The sequence below is a fragment of the Capra hircus genome, chromosome 26 (assembly GCF_001704415.2).
Source record: "Capra hircus breed San Clemente chromosome 26, ASM170441v1, whole genome shotgun sequence".
NCBI classification, from domain to species: Eukaryota; Metazoa; Chordata; class Mammalia; order Artiodactyla; family Bovidae; genus Capra; species Capra hircus.
The window spans coordinates 12707702-12724229 of record NC_030833.1 but is presented as its reverse complement, the minus strand read 5'-3'; the positions used below and the strand labels follow the sequence as shown (position 1 = coordinate 12724229).

Sequence of the window (16528 nt, the reverse complement as noted above, 5' to 3'; positions counted from 1 at the left end):
TTTAAAGAATCTGGAAGGACATAAAACACAATATAAAGGCTATTTCTGAATGTTAAGATAATGGATAAATATTTTCTTCCTTTCACTTATCCATTTTTTCCATACTAGGCATGTTTACTTGTCTTCTATTAAACTTTTTCCTTTAGTTCAGGTATCTTAAGGGTGTACCTGCAGAAAAGGAAAATATGGGAGAGCAGGAGATCACATTTTCATTGGCTGAAAACTACCAAATTTTAGTTTCTGCCTCTGCAATTTCAATAAGATTTGGTGGGGGAGTCAAATATATAAAAATAACTCATGAGAAAATGTCTGCAGAATCCTTAGAGTAAAAACGTCCATGTTGACAACAAAATGCCCACTACCGAGATCTCTGATGCAGGATATTCACTGTGGAAGCTTACCAAGTCTACACAGCACTGAGAAATCTAGGGGACAGTCTAGTGCTGCATTTTCCAACTCTCGCAGTAAAGGACAAGTCTGTAATTTCTAAACTGTTGCCATTAATACTTTTATAAAGCACAATAAATTACTATTAAAATAAGATGGAAAGACAAACTGATTTTTTTAAATCCAGGTAAATAAGAGACAAAGCTACCATGAAATTATTTACAAAATCTTGTATATGCATACTCGCCACGCACTGAGCCACAATTTGAGCACTAAGGTCTGAAAGAGAGATTAGATGATTTGGCCTGGAAGTGACAGCAGGCATTAAGAACCAAAATAACTGAGACTTCTTGTCCCAAACTCTTCCTTCTCCATTAGACAACCTCAAACCTGTTACCGAGCTATTGCAATTAACCAAGAGATACCAAGACGCAGATACTCATTAAGAGAAAAAAAGGTAATATGGGTTATTATTACTACAAAGAAAAGCCAAAACAGTTCACAAAATACCTGCCACAATTCCATGCTGATAGCACTGTCCAACTGAACAAGCCTGGTTTCCAAATGCATGGACTGGCTCTCTGGATTATTAAGGTTGATTGCTGTACTTTGGTTATGGTGGCGTTGAATCTGAGACAAGTGCATTCTCAAGTTGTCACACAACTTACGGAATTCAGCCTTCCGGGTGTATTGGAGGCAGAACTTGAAAGCTATAAGCATAATTGTAAAATATATTAGGTACTTTCCACCATAAACTTAGTTTTTAAACAGGTTCTATTTCATGTATTAAGGTTAGTTATCTTAACAAGATTTACCAAACTCAGCATCAGTTTTGAGCAATGATCAGTTATAACTCACTTCATGTGCCCTGAGCACCTTTTAGACATAGTCATCAGTCCTGGTCTATGACTGACGGTTCTGAGAGCTAAGGAAGCTATTTAAGTTTAGATCTAAGAGAGACTCACCTTTCAAACACTTATCACTTCAAACCCTAAAAGAGCAAAAAAATTCTGGTCTGAAATATAATTCTCTTACCTAATTTACTAGAAAACAAAGCTTCTGCACTAACAAACTGAGTAATACAAACTGGGGGTCTATGGTAACCTAATTTCAATTGTGCACAGATGTGTAAATGAACCACTTGCTCTATCATAATTCTCTACTATCATACATGCAATACTAAAGTAACTTCTTTGAATGTCCTTTGTCAATCCCTTAAAAGAGTATTTCTATTTCAACAGGCCTGAAACAAAAGGATGCAGTTTAACTACAAGTTAATATTTATCTCAACTGTTATCAAAACAGTTGAGAGTTGACTTGTGTTAAATGCTAGCCATGCGGGCAAAACGAAACAGATTCTAATGCTCCTAGTAAGCTACTCTTAGTCACATAATCACTTAAAAATGAACAAAAACAAATACCATATTAAAGAATGGTGACAAGCTTGTGCCTAAGGCTAAAAGTAAGAAAAAGCCAAGAGCCACTCATGCCATATATAGGTAAAAGGTTGCACTGACGGAAGATAAGCTGCAACAGTAAGGCAAGAAGACAAGATTAGGAAAACAAACTTCATACAGTTCTTCAGATTTAAAGTGCAAGGGCTGTTAACTACTGGATACTTTTTATGATGATCCTGAGTCTTCAGTAAGGTTTAGTTCGATATTCAGTAACACTCTAGAACTCAAAAAGACCTCAGAAACCCAGTATATGGTTAAGTAGCTTGCTGAAGAGTATGCTGTAGAGTCAAAAGTACTGATAGAATCAAGTTTGCCAGAAAGCAATGGAAAAGTTTATCTTTTCAGTCACTTAGAAAATTCCAAAATGACTTTAAAGGGTGCTTCAGACATCAATGGAAAACACAGAATTACCTTGACTAATGAAACAAATTTCTTATTTAATATTTAAATGAATGCCAATCATTAAAGAAAGAATTAAAACTATGTAAAATAAGTACTACAGAGAAAAGGAGGTTAACTTTAACAGTTAAATCTTTTGCAAAACCTATCCTTAAGTCAACTTTTCAAATCAGTTCTTGTTTTACCTTGTTGGGCAATATCATGGTAGAGACGCTCTACTCTAGAATTGTTTCGAAGAAGGTCCAAACACTGTCTGTATGATTCCCACAGGAATTTAACCCATGGAGTTAAAAGTAATCTGTCAGTACGATCCTGAGTGTCTTCACCACTTACAGCACTTAGGAGAACACTACAAAAATATTTAAAAATGTTGAAAACAATTTTAGACATGGTTTCCTACTTTGCCATATGATTATAAAACCAAAACCAACAATGATCATTATAAAATAGTTCAAATCCTACCTACAACTTTGAACATACTGTAAAGCTATCACTTAGTCCAAGTATTTGAATTCTCAATCTGTATTAAAGCCATTTAAATTAGTATACACCCTATCGGATGGTTTAATTTTTCACTTTTATGAACTCTGAATAGTACATGACTTGAAGTTACTGTACATTTAAAATCCCAAAGACAAGCATTCTTTCTAATAAACATTTACTTCAAATGGGGACAATGGAGACACATGTGAAGAAAAACAATGAGAAAGATATATTTAGCAATTCAGCCCACATACCTCTCAGGAGTTTGAATATTATCCAGATCTTCTATGTCTAAGACCATCTGCTGGGACTCTTCTTTAGCAGCTTCCGTTTTCTCCTCTGCCAATTTCAAATATGCCCTAACAACATCCTCTAGAGATTTGATGTTCACCTAGCCAATAAATAAATAAATAAAACTCGTCTCCCAACAAACCAGAAAACATTTTATTTTTTTTATTTTATCAAAAAATAATTTTAAAAGCAAACTTTATGGTATAAAACAGTAAATTTGAAAGGTAAATGCCTCCCGAAATTACTAAAAGCACTTACTAAAATATAAAAACCCAGCTGTTCATACCTGTTGACAAATGTTCTTATACTGATATAAGCCTTCTTTAGCCAAATGGCTCTTGCGAAGATCCACACAAAGTTCCAAGTATTTCAACATAATCGGCTCGTGTATCTTTTGCCATGTTCTATGTTTCTTACTTTTCATAACATCATAAAGAACGTCCAAAGCAGGTTGCTTTTTGCCAACTTCAAGAAACTCTGGAAAAGTAATTCAGAAGAAAATTAGTTATGAATGCTATGTAAGAACCTAAATCTTGCTTTTTAACTTGGCTGTTTTTAATTTCCCAACCTATTACCACCTCTTTTGAGGTCACAATTTATTTTTGATTTCTAACACTATGCCAAGATAAAAAAATAGAAAACTGATACTATCTCAAATATGACCTATAGGTAAAACTAGATTTCACTCAATTCCTCTGCACCAATTATGTCTAAGTTACTTTATGAAGTTCCAGAAATTCAAGTCATGAGGGTAACAATCTCCCCCTTGAATAGGCAGAAAAAGCAAGTGTAACTTCAGTCACAATTATCTGGCTGATGCAATTTTTGCTAGTTTGTATTAAGATTTGAGGTAGAAAAAACAAATTAGATTGACTATGTTCCTTTTAGATCAACTAACTGTGTGGGTCTATTTGGGGACTGTCTTTTGATCATTTCTCTACTGACCTGCCTAGGCTTTTGCCAATACCTCACTGTCTTGATTACTGTATCCTGACAGAAAATCCTGAAGTCAGGTAGTATGAGTACTCCAACTTTGTTCTTCAGTACTAGCTGGCTATGTAACACCTTTTGCCTTTCCATACAAACTTCAGAATTTCTTGTCGATACCTAAAAAATAGCTCAGTGGGATCTCATTGAACCTATATAACAAGTTTGGAAGAACTGACAACAGCATTTAGTCTTCCAATCCATGAGCACAAAGTATCTCCCCACTTATTTATCCCAATCTAAACACGAGAAACAAACTGAGACAAATCCCAGCTAAGAGACAAAATACCTGACAACCAATACTCCTCAAACTGTCAAGGCCATCAACAAACCTAACTGCCACAACCAAGAGAAGCCTAAGGAGACAACTAAATGTAATGTATCCTGGGTGGGATCCTGAAATACACAGGGGACATTACAGAAAGCTGAGAAAATATGAACAATGTATGGACTTTCCTTAATAATAATGTATCAGCATTGATTCACTAGCTGTAACAAACATACCACACAGATCTAAGATATTTATTAACAGGAGAATCTGTGTGTGGTGTGACCCTCTGTACTATCTTTACAATAATTCTGTAAATCTCAAACTTCTAAAATTAAAAGTTTATTTTTTAATTGAGGAAAAAATATTTGAATGTAGCGCAAACAAATGTATACTCAGATTTTGTGTATACTGCTTGTTTTGAAAATAAAAGCAAAAGCTCCTCCATTACATTTCTGACCAAAGTTAAAATTTGTCATATTTTTTTTCTTTTTTTTTTTAAACTTTCTTAATACACTTAACAGACTACGCATAGTTCTTTTCTGGTTATGTTCAACTTAAAACTCAGTTAAGCACCAAATTTCTCACACACAAAAATTTCTCCACTGAAAATTTTGACAAATAATTTGGCAGAACACTGGTTTACACTATAAAAAAGTTAAAACACATCTGTTTTTTAAAATCAATGTTCATTTTTCTTAAAAAAATCCTTGACAAATAATTATTTTAGGCATTAACCTAACAATGTATAACATTATCTAAGATTAACTATTCTAGGGCAAAAACAGACCAAAATGTCTCTTATCTGAAGGATTTACTAGATCTATGGATTTAGTAACTGTTATTTCTTCTTTCAATCATCATATCTTTCAGGAATGCTGCCTCTGAACATTCCTTCCTCCAGGAAAACTATAAACAATATTTCTACTCTAGTATATTTTTAAAACCTTATACAGGAGAAATCACAAAACACACTGAAGTTAGTATCTTTTAACACAATATCCTACGTCATCCCATATTATGCCAATCATACTCCTCACAAGCAAATTAATATAAACCCCTCTTCAATACTTCAATAATCTCAATATCAAATCTGCCAATATGGGAGCAAGGCCATCTTCGCTAGGGTCAATTTTATTACGCCCTCCCAATCAAAGATGTAACACTGACTACAACTAGATACTTTGCTGTTTTCTGTTTCAAGGGAACGACCTACTCATCATCTTCCTGGAGCACGCACACATCGTTATTTTAAAATTCAACAATATTTTAGTATTTTTTTCAAAACTATTTAACAGAAATAGCTTCTATCAGCCAAAAATTGGGGAGTAAATGCTTTTACGTTTATCCTTTACATTAAGGATATCACAGCAGCCCACCAAAATCACTTATCCAATCCCACTTTTACATTGAGGATTTAAATCCCATACTACTGTATATAAGCACTGTCAATATGTTGCAAAATAGGCACCAAGAATTAAATTTAAGAGCTGGCCCCAGTATGATGTGGTGACAAAATAACAAACTATCAAAAAATAATTCCCAATCTCTTATTTTTAAAATGACTGTCGTAACAATGTCACTTAAAAAAATAGTAAGCCTTGTTTAGTGATAAAACTGAAAGTACTTTTCATTTCCTCAACAGCTAGTCAAGATTCCAAATCAATCATTTACTTAGGGGAAAAAAACAAGTTTTTGAGGCTATGCGATAGAAAACTATCACACACTAAAAGCTGTACTGCAATCTTTAAAGAAATGTTCATTTCCAGATTGATATCGTCTTAAAAATAAAATCTGGAATTACAAACTATTCCTAGGAGGATAGGCATTCTTAAAGACACAGTGAGTGATCCATGTATCTACCTATAGTAAAGTTTAGGTCACCCCTTCAATTTTACTAGTTTATTTGTATAACAGACCAAGTAGATAAGCTATAATGTTACATAATTTGTGGGTTTAATAACAACTTTATTTTTAAGACAATGGTTGTAGAGTGTAAGTTAAAAGGCCGTTATACAGTCAGAAGCAACTGAACTGGCACTATCATCAATATGAACCGGAAAAGGGGCTTTTTCTGAATGACTCTGGGGTATGCAAATTTCTTGCCGGTAACTGCTGCCACTCGGTCTCATTTTCCAGAATGCTTGTTTTCCAACTGCTTCCAAAACTATTGCTCTGATAAACCATTCTACACCTAAATTTATTCACATCTTATTAGGATACTCGAATGGATGAGATCTAAATGTGATTTGATATTACAAATGTAATGAGATTATTTCCATTAAAAATAAAATGTGCTCTGATTACCCTATTTATAAAATTTTGTCAACAGTGTCATATGCCATCCACATTCTGCTCATTGATACTAAGACAGGATCTAAGATGAAAGGGACAGAAATTATACTGCCTGAAAGGGAAGGCATCTCTACCATACCAGCACTCATCTAACAGCTTTTTAAAAGGCCTTTTACAAAAACTACACTAACAAATTCAAGTCCCCATCCCCATGTCTTTCTCATCTTGCCTACCTGAATTTCTGACATCTTCATACATTGCTCTTCATGAGTCAAATCTATTTCAACTTAGAAATTGTGAGAAAAGATTTAAGATGTTAACATACAAGTTACTGAAATATTAAGTTCATATAGATTCAACGGGGAGGAGTGAAGGATACAAGGCTTGAACACATCAATATGTAGTATTTAGGCCATGAAGATTACAGGGCTTCAGCCAATTAACATGGGAAAAAATGTGTTGGTAAAGCATTCAAAGGGCTATAAAACAGATCTACAGTAATAATTTCACCCAAGCCATTTGTATACCACAATATATAATTCTCTTAAGTTTCAAAACATTTGAGAAATAATGCTTTCCCTAAATTTGCTAGTTTATTCTGTAGGGTTAAATTTCCATCTCAATCTTATTTTCTTTCCTATAAATTAATCAGCATGTGTAAACTTCCTGCCTGTTCAAACTATTAACATGGAGGATCAGAGTGAGTGATTAGATCAAAGTTGTAGTTTCCATTGTTTTTTAGAACAGTTACTCTATTCCACAGAATGTGGCATTATCCTATTCCGCAGACGGTTACTTATTCCCCGAAATTGTTAACTTACAGTAAAAGTAACAAGCATGCGACAAACAGCTCTCTGGCCCTGACAGATTATCAGTAGTACCAATTGTACGCATTGACTGAAACTGACCTTTTCCTAAGAGGATTTTCAAACGAACTAACAAAATAAGCTTCATAAGTATAAAAGGGTTAACAGACACGGTACATCGATCCACAACAGGGGTAAGACCCAAAACTCGTTTGGCTTGAGGAAGCGTGAAAATTAAAGAGCAATGGACACTCTTAACACTTATAAACCCTAAATAAGAATCTATTGAAAGACCAGAGAATACATTTGCACCCCCTGTAATGACAACGTAATAAATGCCTCTTGAACAAATCAGGACACACACGTTTTCCCAACAGTGCCGCCGACTCAGCACACATATGGAAATAATCGCAAGCAGCAGCGCAATAGTTGGGGGGGCGGGGTGGGGGGGGAATCACGATGGGTCTTGAAGTTCAGAGACCTTGGTGTTAGGCTTCTAGCTCAACAACTCACTCCCAGAGTGACCTTGGGCAAACCAGTCTCCCTAGGCCTCACTTTCCTAATATTTGAGAGAAACTTCAAGTCCCTCTTATAGTATTAACTCTGTCCCAACTTCCTTGTGACTCGGAGTAGGCTTCGCAGCTGCCAATAATCAATGCCAAAAGAAAAAAAAAAAAAAAAACAGGGAACGAGTTAAAGGGGTCAGAGTCCCCGAAGCGGAGAAGAGGGGTCGGAAGGGGAAGTGGACCCTGAGCCGGCAAAGAGCGGCGCTGGATTCGGGGGCGCGGAGGCGTCCGCAGGAGAGCCCGGAGGTGGGCCTGTCAGGCCTCCCGGCCCGGCGGGAGGTGGAGCCGAGGTTCTCGCGTGCATTGTCCCCGGGAGGGAGCCATGTTTCCTCCTCCCCGGCACTCCCAGATGGCGGCCGGGGGCGCGGGGCCGAATCGCACAAGGCCCCGTGGTCTGGAGTGAGGGGGTGCCCAGCAGAGACGGGGAGAGAGAGGAGCTCTGGCCCGGGTCGGCCTGTCTCCGGAGGCGCGACGCCGCCACCCTGCCTCCGAGACTCACCGGGAGGCGGCGGGAGGAAAGCGAGCCCCGCAGAGAGACGGTTCCCGGCTCCGTGCCTCCCACCCTCCCCGCTCTACCTCCCATGTCGGTTGGGGCGAGAAGGGATACCATACCCAACCCTGGGTAGGGTCGGCGGCGGGCAGGCCGCAGGAGCCTCCCGTGCAGCCACAGTCGGGCGGCCGCACACCGCGCACCAGGCCCGGGCCCCCTCGACCTCCGAGGCCTCGGGCCGCCCCAGCCGGCGCGCTCTGATCCCCTCCTCACCGTTGGCGCGCTTGAGGGCATTTTCCGGCCTCTGGAAATAGGCCGGCATCTTGGCGGCAGGCTCAGTTCACCCGGCGTCAGCGAATCCTCGCGGTCCCGGGCCGGGAGAGAAGACGAAGGGGAACCAGCGCGAGGCTCCACGCGCCTCGCCAGCAGTCGCCCGCGCCCAGCCGGCCAGAGACGGAAAGGAAAGAGCCACGTGACCCGCCCTGCGCGGCGGCGCCGCCGCCGCCGCTTAGGCCCCGGATGTAAGGGGCGGGCCTCCGGGCGCGCCCCGCCCCTCCCGCGCGCAAGCGCGTTGGCGTCACGCGCGCCGGCTGACGTGGCGGCTGTGCTTGGCGGACGGGCGCTCGGGTTCCACCTCTGGATTCTGCGAGGCGAACGTTGGGGAGAGGGTTCTCAGGCCCCTAGCTCCTCGAGTGAGAATAGGGGTGAAAAAGATGCAGTTTGGGTCAGAACTACTGTCTGGCGAGAAAGCGCAGTCTTCCTCTAATAAGATTTGTGCGGAGTCCTACAAAGTTAAAATCGGTCTCATTCGCCTTAAAGTTCGGTTCCGTTCAGTCAGCTGAGTCGTGTCCGACTGTTTGCGAGCCCATGGACTGCAGCACGCCAGGTCTCTCCTAACCCTGTCCATCACCAACTCACCGGAGCTTGCTCAAACTCATCTCCATCGAGTCGGTGATGCCGTCTGACCATCTCGTCTGTCGTCCCCTTCTCCCGCCTTCAATCTTTCCCAGCATCAGGGTCTTTTCCAGTGAGTCAGTTCTTGGCATCAGATGGCCAAAGTAGTGGAGTTTCATTCGCCTAGGGAAGAGAAGGATCTGACTTGAAAGTGAAAATTAGTCGCTCAGTCCTGTCCGACTCTCTGCGACCCCATGGACTGTAGCCCGTCAGGCTTCCCTGGAATTCTCCAGACAAGGATACTGGCTTGACTGAGTTAAAATACCGAGTTTATTCGCTTAACACAAATGCATTGAGAACATATAATTAGGCCAAGGATTTTCACCTCTAGTGGAGACCTATCACATGACGGACTAGCCTGGGGAGGAGAGTTACAATAAATAACTAAACAACCAAACAGGTTTTTTTCACATCTAGATAAAATCCTAAAGTTGGTGACACAGAGAGTGCCTGGGCCCTCAGAAAAAGCCCGTTTTGAGCCAAGACCTGAAGGTTGGAGATATACTGGAGACAGCAGGCTAGCGCGGGGAGAAAAGACATGCAGCAGACCAGACCCTCAGAATATTTGAAAATACATGGGACTGTCGTCGCCTTTATTTTGAGCATATACTGCACACAAACCTAAGAAAAGTGTTAATGAAAAAATTCTGTAACAGGCCCTTTGCTACAGGTCTTCTATTTTTGATGAACAACTTTAATGTTCAAACATTATACCTAGAACTTGAAAGCCATTTAAACTTAATCTGATTATTCAAAATGAGTTCTGGGACTTGCCTGGCAGTGGTCCAACAGTTAAGACTGTGCACTTCCACTGCCAGGGCATGGGTTCCATCCCTGGTCAAGGAAACAGAAGATCCTGCATGCCCTGCAGCTTGACCAAAAAAATGAAAATCAGTTCAGAAGAAAAATTCAGAAAGCAGCAGCGGAATAAATTGTTGCAAATTTATTACACATTCTGTAATAATGAGTGGTAAAGAATCTGCCTACAATAGAGGAGACCACCTGTAATGCAGGAGATGTGGGTTTAATTCCTGGGTGGAGAAGACCACCTGGAGAAGGAAATAGCAAATCATTCCAATATTCTTGCCTGAGAAATCCCATGGACAGAGGAACCTGGCAGGCTGCAGGCCATGGGGTCACAAGAGTCGGACACAGAATTAGTGACTAAACTCACCACCACAATAATAGATGGGATGTGTAAATTAATGAGAGTACCACATTAACAAATGAGAAAACTACAGTATATACACACGAAAAGCATTTCCTCCTCATTCCTTCTGCCTCAGCAAAGAGGTTTTTCTGTTTAAGTTTATCACTAGAAAGAATATTTGGGAAATGCAGACATAGACAGAAAATAAATCACAAATTCTAAAAAAAAAAAAAATTTACTTTAAAATTCATTTCAGAGAGTTCTTCCAAATGATTAGATCACCCTGAGCTTACACCTCAAAAAATAACAGCACAGTTGAGCAGTAGGTATTAAAAAGCCATGGGAACTGTTTTATAGAACAAGATCAAGAGGCTTATTTGTGTATAAAATGCTTAAGTCAAAATAGCTAAACATAAGAGCAAATATAGCTTTTAAATGCTGTAGATAGAAAACTTTTTCAGTAGACCAGAGAGGTACATAACAGAATAAAATAAAAAGAAACCTGACCTAAGTATCAAAAAAGCTTTCCAACATTCTTAAATTTCCATTGTCATATCTCAAAGAAAATGGCAAAATCATTATTGATTATTGCTCATTATTTGGTAGACCTGAAACAAAAATACTAGAAAATTGGGAGGTAAAATGAATTCCAATGTTTTTACATCTTCATCCTTTTCTCTTTAAAGTTATTTTAAAAGTACAGTCAACCCTCTGCACCCACACCTGTGGAGTTCTGCATCCCCAGATTCAACTAGACGTGCATCAGAAATATTCAGAAGGGAATTCCCTGAAGGCCCAATGGGTAGGACTCTGCACTTTCACTGCTAAGAGTGCAGGTTCAATTGCTGGCTGGGGAACTAAGATCCCACAGCCAAAAAAAAAAAAAAAAGCCTTAAAAGAGAGAGCAACAGATAGAAAGAAAGAAAATATTTGGGGAAAAAGTTCCAGAAATTTCAAAAAACCTAATTTGAATTTGTTACTGGCAACTATTTACATAGGTTTACACCGCATTATAGAGAAGACAATGACACCCCACTCCAGTACTCTTGCCTGGAAGAATCCCATGGATGGAGGAGCCTGGTAGGCTGCAGTCCATGGGGTTGCTAAGAGTCGGTCTTGACTGAGCAACTTCACTTTCACGTTTCACTTCATGCATTGTAGAAGGAAATGGCAACCCACTCCAGTGTTCTTGCCTGGAGAATCCCAGAGATGGGGGAGCCTGGTGGGCTGCTGTCTATGGGGTCACACAGAGTCAGACACGACTGAAGCAACTTAGCAGCAGCAACACCATATTAGGGCTTTTTCCCAGGTGGTAAAGAACCTGCCTGCCAATGCAGGTAGACATAGGAGACATGGGTTCAATCCCTGGGTTGGGAAGGTCCCCTGGAGGAGGGCATGGCAATCCACTCCAGTGTTCTTGCCTGGAGAATCCCATGGACAGAGGAGCCTGATGGGCTGCAGTCCATAGAGTTGCAAAGAGTCAGACACGACTGAAGCAACTTAACACTCACACTGCATTGAGACTTATACGTAATCTAGAGATTATTTAAATTATATAGGAGGATGTGATAGGGTTGCCTGCAAATACTATGCCATAAGACTTGAGTGTTGCACATTTTAATATGTGGTGGAAACTGGAACCAATCCCCTGTAGATACCAAGGGAAGACTGCATTTGAAGCATTTGGTAATATATCAACACCAAATGGGGCTTCCTGGTGGCTCAGTGGTAAAGAATCTGCCTGCAATGCTGGAGAACCCAGTTCAATCCCTGGGTCTAGAAGATTCCCTGAAGGGGGGCACAGCAACCCACTCCAGTACTCTTGCCTGGAGAATCCCATGGACAGAGGGGCCTGGTGGACTGCAGTCCATAGGGTCACACAGAGTCTTATATGACAAGCAACTAAGTAGCAGCAGCAGCAATACCAAAGGACCATTTAGGTGCATGAAAAGTATTTAGAGTCTGTTACCATAATTTTGAATGAGTAAAGGTATAATGTCAATTTCCAGGATAAATTTACCTGTTAAACTCAACTAACAGGTATTCAGTACCAGCTAACAGCCATAATGTAAGATGCTGGGGATAAAAATAAGCACGATGCCTCCTTTCATAGAGATGATGATTCACTGGTGAAAATAGACTAGTACACAAAGAGGGACAAGATGGGATCTATTCTGGGCCTAGAGAAAAGCATAATTACTTGCTGTTGATTAATGCTCACTTAGTGGAAAACAGGCAACCTGAATAATGCTAAAAGCCACTCAGGAAGTGGCAAAAGGATGTAATCAGGCTGATGAAGGTTTTTTTTCCCCCTAATCAAGCTACGCTTATACTGTATATGACTGGATACTTTCTCTAATACAGTGTTTTGTAGGATTTTTCTGACTTGAGTGGAATAAATAAGGTTCTTAAAAAAAAAAAAGACAACGGTTGTTAAGGGTACAACTGAAGTACTACATTATACATATTTGCAACATAATACTTCACAACTTTAAAACAAGTATCCTGTTTCACAGTTTACACTTTTACATTCATTGTTTACAAGAATGCTATAATGAAGGTATTTGTACTGATGAACATAATAAATTTTAGAGTTTCTCCATCAAACCACTGGCACGGGGAGGTGGATCCATGACCAACTAGTTTTAACCCACTAACTCCTTCCATCCCAGAGCATGCTTTCTCTATCTCTTCCTCTCTCTTTCTCTTCCCTTAAATTCTCACTTCTGATGCTCACATCATCAGTCTAGGCCATGTTTGATTCCTCCATGCTGTGGCCCTTTCTCTTCAGTCATCTACCAATCCCAGGTCACACCCCCTCATTCCTTGGCTGTTAGTTCTGGTTCCCTGTCACTCTCTCCAACACCACCATTATAATGATTGGTGGGCTCTGTACCCAAGTAATTGATCTTGGCAGATATCCTGGCCACCTGGCCTTCACCATTATGTCCTCTACTTGACCTCAGCCACTCACACAGCCATTGATACCCTAGAGTCTGGACCAAGAGTCAGCACTCTTTCTATAAAGGGCCAGGTGGTAATTATTTTAGGTTTTGTGGGCCATGAAATACCTTCAATTCTTGGAGCAACTGTTCTTGCTAAAAGGATAATATTCTTTTTTTTTAATGTGAAAAACCATTCTTATCTCAAGGTTATATAAAAACAGGCTACAGGCCCAGATTTAACCTGCAAGGCCATAGTATGCTGACCTCTATCCAGATCTTGTCATACTAACTATCTCAGTTCCCAAATCTAGATTTCATCTTACTTTCTGACCACCCCCTGCTGTGGTTAATTCTATCAGATCCCAACTGGAACAACCCTGCTGCTTGACTGGGATTTATTTGCAATCCACTCATCCAGTGTACCTCTTTTCTCTGCTCTCATCCCCCATGTTCTCTGTTTCCTCCAGACGCAACTTTTTCCTTCTTTTTTATGTATTTATTTTGGCTGCACCTGGTCTCAGCTACAGCTACAGCACGTTGAGTCCGCAATCTTCAGTGCAGCATGCAGGATCCCTAGTTGCAGCATGTGGGATCCAGTGCCCTGACCAGGGATCAAACCCAGGCCCCCTGCATTGAGCATGGAGTTTTAGCCCCTGGACCACCATGGAAGTCCCTCCAGGCCCAACATGGACTCCATCATTTAGTTATTGTCTGCTCAGTTCTCTATTTTACCCCAAACCCTGGCCAATCCAACCCTCTACCTACTCCTGCCTGCAGCCTCATATGACTGGAGATGAAAGCACAGCCACATCGAGAAGTCTCACTTCAAATTCACAACCACAAGCTTCAACAAGCGCCATGCTGCTGCTCACCCATCCTACTGCACTTCTCTCGGCCTTGCTCTCACTCTCCTAGGTGACCAGTTCACATCTTTCCCTCTCTCTAACCTCCAGGCCCTCCTTTCTCTACTTTCCACTGATGGCTGAGAGAAAACAGAGGAGAAATTAGAGAAGTCTGGCACTGTGCCATCTGCTGCCCGCTTTCATCTATGCTCAGACTCTCTGCCTTCCCTCCTATTACCATTCATTGATGCTCCTATCTAGGGTCAGCCCTTACCTACCAATGTGTTGGATTCCATCTCCTCTCATACACAGAGATGATCGCTGTATCTTCCCTGAAACACTTTCTCCACTTGACTTCCAGGATCCTCCTTTCCTGATTTTCTTCTCACCTCTCCGTCTGTTCCTCGTCCCTCTGACTTGTAAGATAGAACAGTTCTGGAGGTCATTTCCTGGACCTTGTTCCTCCTCTAACTGCCCTCATCTTTTGGTTCTAGCTCATGGTTCTAGATGCTTTTGCTGTAAGTATCTTTGCCGCAAGCATTTTTGCCCCAAATATTTTTACCTCATAACTGATTGGCCAGAGGCAATTTTGCTGTAAAAGATAAAACAATGGGAGGGAAAAAGCTAAAAGAACAAAAAGTAAAGGAGAGACATCACCTGGTAGCTCAATAAAGACATGCATAATGTCACTGACTAGAAGAAATGCTAATACTTTTCAACTTATTGAAATCAAACTGTCAAACCCCAAACTGTCAACCGGTTAGTATATCCTTCATGGCAAAATTGTCTTATGGCCAATTTGCAGCGAAAATGCTTGCAGCAAAGACGCTGACAGCAAAGACATCCAAAATACTAGCTCATAGTTTTACAAATCACATCTGTGCTGTCAAGTTACAAAACTGTATCACCAGCACTTGACCTCTTTTCCTGAAAGCCCAGCTCACACCCAGATGTCTATTTGACACATCCATTAAATGTCTGACACGCAACGTACACCCAGCCTGCCCCAAACCAGATGCCAGATCCCTCTGGCTCCATCCTGCTCTTCTTCTCACCATCCCCCAGAGGATAATTACAACCCTGTTTTTCTGGTTGCCTAAGCCACAAAAATATTAAAGACATCCTTGACTCCGCTTTTCTCTGTCATATCCCCATGTCCAATCAGCCCATCAGCAAATCCCACATACACCACTTCCACGGCTATCCAATGATGGTCTGAGTCACCATCACTTCTCAGCTAGAGTATACAATAACTAGCTAGCTTGTCTTTCTCTTTTCACCTGTTTTTCTCCACATAGCAAGGAGGGGGATCCTTTTCAAAACAAAAGTGAGGTGATCGTGTCAGTCTCCTAATCAAGACCCTCTTGTGGCCCCCAGATCACTCTGTGAAAGTCAGTCCTTATAATGACCTGCAAGACCCAACACAGCCCCTTCTCTTCCCTCGTCCCCCTCACATCATGCCAATGTCACCTTTTCAGCAATGTCTTATCTCACCTCTTTAAAGTAATAATAGCCTCCCTTCTTTCTATACTTCTTAGCACCCTTCTAGCCTTTCATTTCCTCCATAATATTTATTTATCACCATTTGACCCCTGATATATTTTATGAGTTTATTTCTTTACTGTCTGCCCCTCTAAAAGGTAAATTTTTTGTTTATTTGCTTGTTTGACTGTGCCATGCGGCCTGTGGGACTTTTAGTTCCCTGACAAGGGATCAATTCCAGGCCTTCAGCAGTGAGAACAAGGAGTCTTAACCACTGGACCATCAGGGAATTTCCTAGAATATAAGCTTGATGAGGGGAGGGATTTATGTCTGTTTTGTCCAACTGCTGTCTCTGTAGCACCGGTAGCAGTACCTCACGCAGAGTAAACACTCAGTAAGTCAAAGTCATTTGCATAAACGACAGTTGGTTAAAGCAAGCCTTCTATATTATAATTGCCCATCTGCACATTTCTCCTGTGTCACCCTGGAAGTCCCTTGAAGGTAGTGACTGGGACCATTCATCTTTGTATCTGGATGGTGCTTGGCTCATGGTCACACCCAGAAAGTGTTTGGTGTGTATTTCAGAGCACATCAGTGGCACCGATGCTTTATGAAAATAAACTAGGTCCAAAACCTCACAGCCTGACGTTTCTCACCTTGAAAATGTCCAGCTGGGGTTGGGAAGCCTTTAAACAGTGGTGTGCCCAGGGCACACGTGGAGTGCAC

The 16528-nt window shown here is 40.9% G+C and overlaps 1 protein-coding gene across 1 annotated transcript in view; it reads right to left on the bottom strand.

Moving 5' to 3' along the window:
- EIF3A (eukaryotic translation initiation factor 3 subunit A) overlaps nucleotides 1–8901 on the bottom strand; it is a 31890-nt gene extending 22989 nt beyond the window's left edge. Inside the window, exons 1-5 of the mRNA XM_018041333.1 lie at nucleotides 8703–8901; nucleotides 3304–3494; nucleotides 2981–3117; nucleotides 2429–2592; nucleotides 898–1097 (exon numbers count right to left, since the gene is read on the bottom strand). Coding sequence (XP_017896822.1) covers nucleotides 898–1097; nucleotides 2429–2592; nucleotides 2981–3117; nucleotides 3304–3494; nucleotides 8703–8751 — 741 coding nt within the window. The 5' untranslated portion in view covers nucleotides 8752–8901. The remainder of the gene's footprint in view (nucleotides 1–897; nucleotides 1098–2428; nucleotides 2593–2980; nucleotides 3118–3303; nucleotides 3495–8702) is intronic.